At 35.4% G+C, this 13,826-nt stretch overlaps 1 protein-coding gene across 1 annotated transcript in view; it reads left to right on the top strand.

The window, feature by feature from the left end:
* The window catches only part of LOC136787812 (adhesion G-protein coupled receptor V1-like), a 154,966-nt gene that overhangs the window by 47,847 nt on the left and 93,293 nt on the right, over positions 1-13,826 (top strand). Inside the window, 9 exon segments of the mRNA XM_066985141.1 lie at positions 322-537; positions 1,515-1,730; positions 2,929-3,173; positions 3,368-3,549; positions 4,405-5,219; positions 6,645-6,854; positions 11,092-11,222; positions 11,481-11,580; positions 12,574-12,753. Of these exon segments, the coding sequence (XP_066841242.1) occupies positions 322-537; positions 1,515-1,730; positions 2,929-3,173; positions 3,368-3,549; positions 4,405-5,219; positions 6,645-6,854; positions 11,092-11,222; positions 11,481-11,580; positions 12,574-12,753 (2,295 nt within the window).

The following is a 13,826-nucleotide window of genomic DNA, read 5'->3' as shown; positions in this document are numbered from 1 at the left end:
GTAAAATTCTATTGTCCTATGGACAAATAAATAAGTAATTTTGCTAGTACCTCACCTCTTCAAAGAACTGGTGTTTTGTATGCTCCACAGCAGGGTAGAATAATAAGTTAGTAAGAATGTGGATTTTCTGACATAATATAATTCAAACATCAAAAATATGCTTGTGCAGTTTGTAGTTATATTTTGTCCAAATCTAAAATGAAAATTTTATTGAAAGCTAGTAGTGGCCATCCACTAAACTCAGGTGTATGTATATGAACAGTATAGCCATATATAGGAGGCATTTCAGGCTTGCTCTAAGAGGTTTTTTTTATATTTCAGTTGTAAATTCTCCTCGTCTTGGATCAGTGGGTGAGACTATAGCTCATGTAATTATCAATGCCAATGATGATGCTTTTGGAACACTTCAGCTTTCAGCTTCAGCTGTGCGAGTTGCTGAAAATTATGTTGGACCAATCATTAACGTGACCAGAACTGGGGGAATTTTTGCAGATGTTTCTGTGAAATTCAAAGCTATGCCAATAACTGCAACAGCTGGTAAGAAATCAAAATAGCAGAAATACACATTCTGTGTTAAACCAGAAAGAGCATACTGTATGCTTCGAGTAACCAAAGCAAGCAAGTGTGTATTGAATGCAGTCTAGTAAAACAAGTAGAAAAAATACCAAAGTGTGAGATACTTACTGAGTGTACTTAGGAGACAGGAATTCAGGTCCTATAGAAGAGACCTTACATCAAATTTAAAAAAACTCAGAGATATCATCACTGAAGAATCTAGCAAGAAAACTAAGGAAAGGAATTGGCTGTTTGTTTCCCTGGTGGCCACTCACTTTCTCAAAAAAATAAAATAAAATAAAAAATCCTGTAGTAGTATATATAGCTAGTACTTAGTCCTTTGTACATATTTCAACCTACCATACATGGCTTATTTGAGTTTCTTGGAGGGAAATTGAGAGCTGGTGACTCCTCTGTGAAACAGACAAATGTTAAGCACAATTCAAGAAGACTTTTACTTTGCAAATGAAAGGTAAAGCTCTCAGGTGATCCCTGAAAAGCTCCACGAGGGAAGGAGTGACCTTATGTCCTTTAGTAAAATCTCCTTTGAAAAAGGTACTTCTGTTTCATTTTATCTCTTGGAAAGCCAGACAACTATCAGAAATCAAATATAGAAATGTCACAGTTGTGTGATCTTCTCAATGGAAGATAATAATGGACCTTTTGTAATTGCTTCTTGGACTGACAGTGTAAACTCTGTTTTGGCCAAGATGAGATTTATTTTCATCCATCCAGATATCTAAAAGGCACTAGGAAATAAACAATTGTATTTTCTGGGTATGAAGATAAAGAAAAAAAAAACACAAAAAAACACACCAACATATGAACACAAGGGAATGCAAAAAGAACAGATAAATATTAGTGCTGATAAACATTAGTGATGTTTCATAATGAACCAGAATGCCTTAATATTCTTCTGTGTTTTGATTGTTTTGTTATTTTTTCATGTACAAATCTAGGTGAGGACTACAGTGTAGCCTCATCAGATGTTGTCTTACTAGAAGGAGAAACAAGTAAAGCTGTGCCAATTTATATAATTAATGATATCAATCCTGAAGTTGAGGAGTCCTTTTATGTTCAGCTGCTGAATCAAACGACAGGAGGAGCCTTGCTTGGATCTTTGACGAGGGCAGTCATAACCATTGAGGCTTCTGATGACCCGTTTGGATCCTTTGGTAAATGAGTCTTATTTGCATATTTTCTCTTGTCCAGTAGCAATCTGCTGATTTGTGGGTGAGTTATTACTGGGCAATGGAATAAAAATTTTCAGAATACAAAAAGGGAAGTCTGGATGAACACAGTAAAGGACAAAATAAGATAAACTAAATTAAAACGTGTAAGTAAGGGCAAATGGTGCCCTTATATAGCGAAATTGAAGCATTCAGTCAACTTATATATCAAGATTTTGTGAGACGAAGGTGGATTTTGGAGTCTCCTAATGGGGATGGATTTTAATTTAATTTGTATTTTTTTATCTATTCTAAATGTTGCATTTCTGCAATAGCTTGAAGCTTAAGTTTACATGCCAAAACCTGTTTAGATAGTGCAGTGTCATTGTTTTACAAAATAATCAGGCAAAGCAGGTTTAAATATCTGGGGAAATTGGAAAGTACAAATATGACTTAAATTGCATTCTTGTATGTTCTGGTTGTTAGTTATTGTAGTTTTTCTTCTTTCTATCATTATCAGTAAAATGGATTGTGGACACTTTCCAAAAATAGTTTCATTACACAGGTTTTGAGAAAAAAATGGTAATTTCAAAAATTTAATGACATTTTAGAAATTTATCTTTTCTATTTATTTTTTCTATTTCAGTATTTCTGGTGTATGTTTTCCAGCCATTTTATTTGACTTACTCTTTCTCCCTTTAGTACCCTACTTTATTTCAGTTATTCCATTTTATCAGCAAAATGTAAAGGAAATTGACAAAAGTAAATAATTCCACATGGATAATTCATTAACTTCATTCTTAACAACTAAAGATTTTATACAAGAAAGACTTATATTTGAAACAATTTAGATGGAATATGTTGACACATTTTTTCCATACGTGACATAAAAAATGATAAAAAATTTCCTCACTGGGAAAAATTACCTTCTGACCGTCTTCTAAAAACTTAGATCATGGCTAGCCTTGAACAATGGATACGTTGGAATAAACTCTTGGGTGGGGGCTGAATTTTCATGCCAATTTTATTTGCAGATAAAATGATACTGAAAGTTCAATTTGAAGTTTAAACCTGATTAACATTTTTTTAATTGTGCAAATGAATGCAATCAAGTGAAATAAAATATATAATTCAGTAACTAGGATGGTGTTTTTATTTTAAATATTACTGTTAATGAAATACACCTCTTTGTGCTGCACTTCAGTGTTCCAGATGACCGAATTTACTGTGGAGGAGCCTGAATCTGGATCAGTACCCATAAATCTGCCAGTAATCCGCAATGCTGGGACACTTGGTAACGTTACTGTTGAGTGGGTTGCTACCATTGGTGGACACCCTGCTGATGAGGACTTGCAGGTTGCCTCAGGCAATATTACTTTTGCCCCTGGGGAAGCCTTTCAGATGCTACTATTGGAAATCCTGGCTGATGATGTTCCAGAAATAGAAGAAGTAAGTCAAGCACTTACATCTTCCTTGAAGATGGTATTAATTTTGACTTGTTCTAGAAATATGTATGATGGAAAACAAGAAATGTTCCGGCAGGAAGGTGCTATAATTTCATGTTATACTTTGCTTGTAATTATTGTTAGAAAAACCACAAATTGTCTAGCTGCATTACTTCTTTTTCTTTTCTTCTCTTTGAGATTGTCCGTGTAGAATTAACTCAGGCCTCCAATGGTGGTGCTATTGGGTTAGATGGCGTGGCAAGTATTATAATACCTGCCAATGATAATCCTTATGGCACAGTTTTCTTTCATCAATCCTTATATCGAGTTCAGGAGCCACTAGAAAGAAATTTGCTGGCAAACATAACAGTCAGGCGAAGGTTTGTATAATGTTTGCTTTATTTGTAATTACTATTTATTCTTCACTTTTGTTTTCACTATAATGTCAAATTTCATGCTCCTCTCATAAAAATATGTGCATCAATTCTTTGATCTGCCATCTCAATGTATTTTCATTTCAAACACATTGTTTTTGAAGTAGATGTCTGTGTATTACATAAATTACTTAAACGTAGTATACATTGAATACTTTGTAGTATACATTGTATACTTTGTATACATTTGTATACATTTGTATACATGTAGTATACATTGTATACATTGTATACAGTAGTATACATTGAATACGCTGAGTTTACATTGGCAATGTAAACTCAGCGTACACAGTGTACTATTCATTTTGTCCGTTTAATCATCAAATCATTTAAACCTGCATGGTAGCCTGTTCCTGTGATTTGAACAGGAGGACAAAATGGCCAGCCCTTACAGGATGAAAATAAGAGAAGGAAAACAGGTTTTATGCATGTGATCCTAGAGGAAGGATGATAAGTCTGGGTGTCACCGGCTTTTTCTTCCTTGCAAGTAAGGAGAGCTGCCAAGTCCTGAAGAAGACTAAGTTAACTCCTAGAACCAAATGTTTACAAATATGCATTCTTAACAGACTACTACCTAAGCTATAAATAATCAAACTTGCTATCCACAAAAAAATAAGATAACTCAGTTATTCTGGTACTAGTTTCAAAGGGAATGCATTTTGATGTGTTATTTGGAATTTTTCAGCAATTCAGAAAGGGTCAGTTGATTTTGTTCACTTCTATTATTAACCCAGAAACATGTAGAATATTAGACATCCTTTGTCAACTAACAGAACTTTATTTTATTATAATGTCTTTTAGTGAGGGAAGATTTGGTCAGCTGCAGATTTTCTACAGCACTTCTGAGACTGACGTTGTAGCTCTTGCTGTGGAGCAAGGTCAGGATATCCTGGCCTACTACGAGCCTCCTGTACAAGGAATTCCTGACAAACCATCCAAGACCAGAGTGAATGTGTCAGCAGCAAGTGACCCTGTGTATTCCTGTGCAGCTCAGTGCCTAAAAGAACAAGCATGTTCAGCCTTTACATTTTCCAGTGCCTCAGGGATTCCTCTCTGCCTTTGGCTGACGTCAGATATCAGCCCATTAACTAACAACACTTCAGGGTTCCGGACCTACAAGAAAAACGTTACCAGTGCATTCGCCCTCTTCAGCACACAAGCCATCGCTGGCAGTGATTATGAACCTGTTACAAGACAGTGGGCCATAATGCAGGAAGGGGAAGAGTCTGCAAATCTAACAGTTACCATACTGCCTGACAGCCTGCCAGAACTGGATGAGAGATTCACTATAACCCTTTTGAAAGCAGAACTGATGAACGTCTCAGCCAGCTCAAAAAACCAACCAACCATAGGACAGCCAAATACCTCCACAGTTATCATAATGATGAATGGAGACGCATTTGGAGTGTTTAAGATCTACAGTGTAAGTCCCAATGCAACAGAGAAAGGTCTGTATGTTGAAGTAGAGGAACGTCCTCAGACCAACGTGCAGCTAATGATACACAGAACAGAAGGCAGCCTGGGACAAGTGACAGTGGAATGGCGTGTCATTGGTGGGACTGCTACTCCAAACTTGGATTTTATAGGTGTCGGTGAGACTCTGGTGTTTGCTGAAGGTGAGACAAGCTCTCGTTTTGGCTTCTGTTTTGTAAAACTAAGAAAAAGAAAAAAGAACGTGACAAGTACACGATACTGTGGATGTTTTGACAACTGATATCTTCTTCTTAGGCTAAATTTTCCTGAATGCTAAGGATACACGTGCAAAAGAGTATGGTTGTTCATTAGCATGTAGCATTATCTTGCAGAACACACACAGTGGTAGCAAAGCACAATGAAATATCTAAGCACAATAAATACCTAAGGGTTTTTATTAAAGAAATATTGCAGTATAAATATTGCACTATAAAGATTTCCTTTACCACATAAGTAAGGATTAATAAAGTCGAAGATAGTTGTTACAGCAAGGATAATGGAAATGAGAATCAGGCCTAAGTGGTCTTTTGTTAGCCCTCGGTCACTACAGTACTAATTTTTCATGACATCTCTTTAAATTCTGAGATCATATTGTAACATAACAAAACATATTTAAACGTAACATAACAGAACATATTTAAAAGAATTGCAAACAGGACAAACAAGTCCCTCTCAGACATTACTTAAGTACCATGCAGCATGCTGTATTTTATGCTGTATTTTATTTTTTCAAAGTCTGAGTTAATCGAACTGATATTTTGAAAGCAATTTCCAGGTGCGTAGTAAAGATTCTAGTGTGCTAGCTTGATAAATCATCTGAATAGTAAGGCATGGCTGCTGGCAATGATTGTGAGGCTGACATGTAATTACATTACCAGTTATAAGTTTAGTAAAAACTGATTTTGAAGTATTTTGAAAGACAATCTAGCAGGAAATACATATGTATTCTGTAAATTGATATTCTAATGATCATAAAACACAGCTGGGTTATGCACACGCACTGAACAACAGGATTGTGTTGTAAATTTTAATGGATATATAGCGACTAGAGATTAACGGTGTTTGCTGCTTACATTATTATTCTTTGATAGTCCCAAAGGCAAGGAACTAACAAAATGTCATCCCATTTCAATGCATTCCCTGGCTCAGTAAATGTACTCATATTGAATGTACACCCTTGTGTAAATGGTTCATCGGAGAGCTTAGCACCTGGCAATTTATTTTTTTTTCAAGAATGATATTCCCCTTTTCTAAGTTAAATTTTAAAGTCATAGAATTTGTAATGAAAATAAAGAATTCTAGGCACTCCGAAATAATTCCTATATAATTAATTTCTACATAGTATATTTAATGATGTGATCGTTTTATTGGCTTAATGTGACTGATCAATAGTAATTAGATAAAATTTCATAATGACATTCACTGACTTCCAGAAAGGTAAATAAGTTTGTTTCATGCAATTTTAATATATTTTATGTATTTAATTATTTTCAAAATGAGATGATTGAGTCTTTTTACAAGGTGGTTTCCAAGTGGACACACGGTTGTATACGTTCTTCTCCTTGTAGGTGAAACAAAGAAGATGGTCACGCTGCCCATTATAGATGATCCAGAGCCAGAGGATGATGAAAGTATTGAAATCAGCCTGGTCCATACTGAAGGAGGGAGTCGAATTTTGCCCAGTTTTGACACTGTCACAGTGATTATTCTGGCAAGTGACAATGTGGCAGGAATTATAAGCTTCCATACAGCCTCAAGATCTGTTATTGGTTGTGAAGGTGTGTTCTTTGTGTTGACCACGCTCAAATTTTAATGCCAGTTTCCATCTTTGTGCTTTCAGTTGATAATGACTCACAATGATTGTGTTTCACTGTTCAGAGAACACCAGCAAGAAGTGAATATCCACATACCTGACATGTACTTTGAACTCGTGCAAGCATTCATAGAATCACAGAATGCTTAAGGTTGGAAGGGGCCTCTGGAGGTCATCTGGTCCTTTCCCCCTCAAGCAGGGCCACCTAGAGCAGGTTGCTCAGGACCATGTCCAGGCTTTTGAGTATCTCCAAGGAGGGAGACCCCACAATCTCTCTGGGCAACCTGTGCCAGTGCTCCCACACAGCACAAAAGTGCTGTCTGATATTCAGAGGGAACCTCTTGTGCTCCAGTTTGTGCCCGCTGCCTCTTGTCCTGTCCCTGGGCACCACTGACACGAGCCTGGCTCTGTCCTGTTCCACCCTCCCTTCAGGTATTGAAGGACACTGATGAGATCCCCCTGAGCCTCCCCTTCTCCAGGCTGAGCAGTCTCAGCTCTCACAGCCTCTCTTCCCTTCCCTTGATCACCTCGGTGTCCCTCTGTTGGAGTCTTCCCAGTACGTTTAGGTCTGTCTTGCACTGGGGAGCCCAGAGCTGGACCCAGTGCTCCAGGTGCAGCCTCACCAGTGCAGAGTAGAGGGGAAGGATAGCTCTCTCAGCCTGCTAGGGATACTTGGCCTAATTCAGCCCAGAATGCCATCAGCCTTCTTAGTAACAAGGCATGTTGCTGGCTCCTGCCCAGTGCAGTGTCCAGCAGGACCCCAAGCCCTTTCTGTCAAGCTGCTCTCCATCAGGGTGCACGCCCTGGTGCCTGGGGCTGCTCCCCGCCAGGGGCAGGACTCTGCCCTTCTCTTTGTTGGCCTGCACGAGGCTCCTGCCAGCCCACTTCATGACTGCCAACATACACACACCTAATAGTCATAAGCAAATCAGATCTATCAGCGACTTACAAAGAATTTAAAATATTCTAGAAAACATTCCTGCAGAAACACTAGGGTAACATCTTCCCTTTGTCTGTCCCATGAACCTGATGTTTTTTTATGGCAGATGATTTGGGAAGTAGCAATTATAAGAGAAAGCAAACATTTGAGAAAGAACAATAATAATTTGGTATGTACTAAACATTTCTACTATTGTTTTAAAGAATACACGGCATGTTTCATCTACAGTTTGATGCAGTTTTGCATAGGATGATAATAGTACTGGTGGTGATTGCTTTAGGTGGCCTTTGATGGAATCTCAGTGTATTGCAGTATCACGTTTCTCTGATGTTTGAACTGATGGGCAGGGAAAGTTCACAAAACAGGAACTTGTCCCCTAATGTGTGCACTACATTTTCTGTTTGAAGAAAAATGGCTTTCTCAACCAAAGGTTTTTTGTTTTGTTTTCCCAACATGAAAGGGCATCATAACCTTTGGTTTTTTATCTAGGTATGGTTTGTGTTAATTCTGTGCCAAGCCAGATGTGATATGATTAGCTAAGAAGAGCTGTTAATGAGCACAAGGAATTAATACAAACTGTCTCAGTCCCAAAGTCCCTGAATACTTTCAACTGGTTAAATGTTATTCATAGCATGCTACCAAATGCTGGCTGCTTGAAACTGAAGTACTTGGCTATAGTTCTATTATTATATATAGTTATTATTATATTATTTTTCCAGGTTGTGAAAAGAAATAGTTCATTGCCTTCCAGCCAGAAACAAAACAAGTGAACTAAGTGTCTTTGATTAAAAAAAAAAAGAGAGAGAAAAAGGGAGAAATAGAGAAAGAGCAAAAGAGCTAAGGCATTTAGATTATTTTAGTTTGTCAAAATATTTTTTTCATTCGAAAGCAAAATTTACCAGACATAAATCCAAATATCATTACTTTTACAGTTATTGTGTTATTGAAAATTTTCTGTTAAGTGAATACATTTTGTTTTCACAATGTGCATGTTATTTTTTACCTTATTGAGGATAAGTGTAGTATTTTTTATTGGACAGGGGTCTGCGACAGTTGTGTAACTGTATTACAAGAAAATGCACTGCAGTAGCTTAAAGTAATGAGGAAGAGGAGAGCGGCTGATGCTCCCTTCTTCACAGCGATAAATACCCACCTCTTTGTTTCTCTATGTAAGAGATGCATCACTTATTAAGTCACAATGTAGAAATGTAAAAGTATGGATAAGGATTAAATATTAAAAAAAATATTGAATTTAGCCTAATAACACTTTCAATCTTCAGAAATCAATTAGTGTTCATATTAGCATTTCTTCTGGATAGGAATACCAAAAAAATCTTGGTAAAGCTGGTAGGAAACATGGATCAGTAAATAACTACTTGGAATCTGTAATAATGACTTCAAGTTTCTTCTCAGTGTTTGGATTATAGTGGAACAGCTTTCTATATCATAAAGCATTTTTCCCAGTCTTCAATGAAAATTCATTATAACTTATAGAGATATATTGAAATAAGCTTTGCCTTATTTGTGTGTGTGTGTGTTTTCCCAATGGTACTAAACCATTGAAACCACTTTTCTTTTAAATCTTTATTTCTTTGTAATGGATATGCAAAATTCTCAAATAGAACATAGTGGATTGCAGTGCAGTGTTAAACACTGTAATGATTTAGCCTCAGAGGAACCTGTAAATTGGGAGTCTACCATCCAGATATTTGACTGTAGAAGTGGAATCCTTGTGATATCAATAAATTTTGAATTCCTTAATTTTCTTAGAAGCAACATGGACCAACTTAAGCCAAAGATGTCGACATCAATGTCGACATCAATGTTGACATCTCTGAGACTTAACTGAAGTTTGAAATGTTGGGGCTGAATAGCACATTTATGTATTTGAAAATGGGTGTATACAGTTTTTGTATTACTTCTTTACAATATTAAATTTTATTTAAGTATATTAAGGGCTCTTGAAGTTAAGAATTCCTTTCTCTTTCATTGGTAGCCAATATACATGCATATCTCTGACTCTTCCTTACAAAAAATAAATGTAACTAGAAAATTTTCAGATTTTTCTTGCCAGTTTTAGCTGTACAATGCTGTACAATTCTGTAAGGTAATACAGTAGAATAGCAAGACAGCATCCTAAGTTGCTGCTCTCTAAATTGCATAATCAAAGGGACTAGTTGGGCAGCATAATGTTATTATAACATTATCTTATGTTTTGTTAATTCTTCAATAAGCAAAAGAAATCTCATGTATTGTTTTCAAAAATCTCAGAATTGTAGATTTCTGCATATTTCATGTCTCTGAAAGCCAATGCAGGACAAAATGTGCTGTTGAACTTAAATTCTGTGGACCTGAAAAATGCATATGAAATATGAATGCCATGTACCTACCTATTATAAATAACCATCTGTCCTCTATTGTGAATGTTTTGCAAAATATTGCCTACTGATCTATTCCATGTTGATATAACATGCTAATTTCACATGTCCACATTTAAAATATTTAATGGAAATTTTGTGAAAAACTTGTGAATATAAAACAATTTCCACATTTTACAAAGCCTACTAAGAGGTCTACTCTTTTTAATTAAAGTGCCTTTGGGGTTAAATGTTATAAATGTGCAAAATACCATAGTATTTGCTTCCTTTATATGCACATTGTCCAGCAATACTGATTACCTCTGAGATTATAAGAAATTATTAACATTTTCTGAATGTTTTGTTTTCTAACAGTGACCATATTTGTAAGTTCGAACTCACATAAATGGAACTTACAGATAATTATAAGCATTTTTTTCTGCATGCATTGAATAAAGTCACAAGACAGTGCAAATGTTCAGATAATGTGTATTCTTTCCAGGGAACTGTTGTAGAAAACTACTATTATTGTTGGTACATACAGTAGTTACTGTTTTGTACAGTTTACAGACTTGTATTGCTCTAATGTTTGCGCATGTTTTCATGAACATTCCCTTTCTAAGTTATTCATCTATACCAAGTTCCCTCATATGTTCATAATTATTTCCAAGTGTGAACTAAAAACAGAAAAAAAAAAACTAGAAGAGTTTAAGTTTAGGTTTTTCTTTTCAGCATTAAAAGTGAATGTGGTATATAACTACTGTGAAATTCAAACTGACAAAAATAGCAATATCTTTCAGGAAAAATACTTTAACTGTGTGATGCATGTTTTTGACCTCTCATTTTTATAACCAACATGTAGAAGAGGAGACCCTGAAACACTGCATCTTGTCCTTTATTCCTAGGAGAACAATTACAATTCCACATCGTAAGAACTCCTCCAGGACTGGGAAATGTTACTGTTGAGTGGAAGATAGTAGGACATAATGTAAAACAAAATTTTGCAAACTATTCTGGAATACTTTTTTTTCCTGAGGTAAGTCCATAAACAGTGATGTTGGCTACAGGAAAATAGTGTGATTAGAACTGATCTGAGAAAAAGTGTGCCTTTTCAACAGTCCTTCTTTCTTGGTTTGATTATTTAATTTCTCACTTTTTGACTTACAAACTGGAGGGAGCTTACAATTCTTGATACTTAACTCTTCTTAAAGAAATTGTTCAAAATACTTGTCATTATGATATCACTTGTGTTTTATAAAATAATGGCTAATCAATTTACCCTTAAAACAAATAGGGGACGTTGAATACAACATTGTATGTTGATCTGCTGGATGACCATATTCCTGAAGAAAAAGAAGAATACCAAGTCATCCTATACAACATCAAAACAGAAGGTAATGCAGAACTATAGCCAGCTACATCTTAAAAATACCATTTAATAATATAATATTTTTAATTTTATTATTTCATTTTGGAGGTATAGGACTGAGCAAACTGCAGCTGGTGCAAAGTACGCAAAGTTCATTAACATTTTATTGAAATAGGCTTGGTCCTTATGTATGTATATATAAATCCCACCGTGTCTCCACAAATACACTTAAATGGTTTTCAATCCTGATTTAACTCTGCCTATTTAATTCAATGGTTGTTTCTTCCCTTAATCTTAATGCAAACTGAGTTTACTAATATGTCATGGATAGAGTTGCCATGAAACATGCAGATATTTTTATCTTTTTAAACAATCTTGTCAAGCTGCAGACTTACTGATCTGTCCCTGAATTCAAGGTGGTCAGAATATTTTATTCTTGCCATTAAAATTATAGTGAGAAAAGAAGCCTTAAACTGCATCCGTTCTGAAATACCTTTTTTCAAACTGAAATTAATGTCCAAACACCAAACTAACTTGACATGGATTGTGTTGCTGCGAGGTGCCTTATCAACTTCCGAGAGTCACTGTGGCCCAACGGGATGAGCAAAATTATTCATCAAAGCAATAGTTGGAAAACATATCAGTTTATTGATGTAATGATTGTGAAGTGGAATATAGTTTTAAGCTTTTGGAGGTACTTCCTGGGAAAATGGTTTATTTCCTTTTAAAATATAGGGAAGTTGATATTTGGCACTGGCCTGTTAAGTTTTCTTATTTTTTAATACATTTTTGTGACTTTGTACTTGGTATGCATAAAATTTCTGTTTCTATTTGTTATAGAATGTAAGTATATATATGTGTGTAGGTCCCACACCATCCACATACTTCAGTGAGCTTTGGTTTCGTGGTATTTGCATGGCTACTGAACGTTATTTAAATGTAATATTAACAATAATGTAAGACAAAAATATTAGTTGCATAACACTTCATTCACTGCAGTCCACTGATTCTCTTGCAGGAGTTTCTTCTACAGGTGCTGCTGTTTTGGATAGTCAAGGATATGAAGCTGTTCTAACAGTAGAAGCTAGTGATGAACCACATGGAATTTTGAATTTTGCTTCCACATCCAGGGTGGTTTTAATCCCAGAAGAAAACAAAACAATTCAGCTTTTTATTAACAGAGAATTTGGATCTCTAGGTCTGTATAACAACTCCAAGAGAAAGGAAGTTTTGTTTTGCTTATCATTAGGCAAATAAAAGCCATGATAATGAAAGTTTGGAAAAATCTTTGTTACAGTTGGTATTTTTTTCAGAACTTCTAAGCTTCTTTCTGCAGACTTGGAAACTAAATATTACTTATTACTAGAGTCATAATCCTCATTAATACAGCAAGGGATCTGAAAGCTGTAACAATCAGGTGGCTATTAAGGTTACCATATTTTTGTCTAATGAGTCTGTCTCAAAGCATTAGTCTCTTCAGAAAAAATAAAAAACATGAGAAAAGTGACATGTACACACATCCCACATATTTTTTCTCTGAATTTCAGGAAGTCAGCACCTTAGGAATGTCACATGGAAAAAGTTGTGTCCAGACCATTGAATTCAATTTATGTCTCCTCTGACAATTTCTGATTCCTCTTTGAATCAATTTATCCATTAACATCCTTTAAACTATATAGTATTCAATTCTACAATACAATAGTGTGCTTCATGAAAAAAAAAAATGAATCTTGTGTTTGTTGCCTGAAAATAGCAACTTATGTTGTGAGAAAACATGTATAATAATTTCCTATTTGCCTTTTTGGACTATATTTACACCTCGGTGATAATCTGGCTGTTTCTTTTGCCATACTTGTTTTGAAATGAAGTAACATTTACAGTGCTTTTCAAGATCTGGAGACACCAGAGAGTTTTAGAGACATTTTAATGACACTATTTTTCCATTTATTTTTTAATACCAGTCCATACTCTAGTGTACTCTTTGAACACTATTCAGTAAACTAATGTTTTAAGATAATTGTTCATAGTAAGTGCAAGATCTCTCACTGAATTAAAATAAGCATCGTTACTTATTTATTAATTAGGACTCTTTTATCTCTTACATTTTATTTCATATAGAGCAGCTTTTAATTTCATCTATCATTTTATTTCAGGTTCATACTCCTTATGTTTGCCACTTGACTTACCCTACCAGATTAGCGAGAGGTGGCTTTATTCTCAAAACTATAATGTATAACTTTTCTGCTTGGTAATATTTATCCATGTGTCCCC

The sequence above is a fragment of the Anser cygnoides genome, chromosome 31 (genome assembly GCF_040182565.1).
Source record: "Anser cygnoides isolate HZ-2024a breed goose chromosome 31, Taihu_goose_T2T_genome, whole genome shotgun sequence".
Taxonomy (NCBI): domain Eukaryota; kingdom Metazoa; phylum Chordata; class Aves; order Anseriformes; family Anatidae; genus Anser; species Anser cygnoides.
Note: the sequence above shows the minus strand (reverse complement) of the source record. Positions and strands in the feature narration are given on the sequence as shown.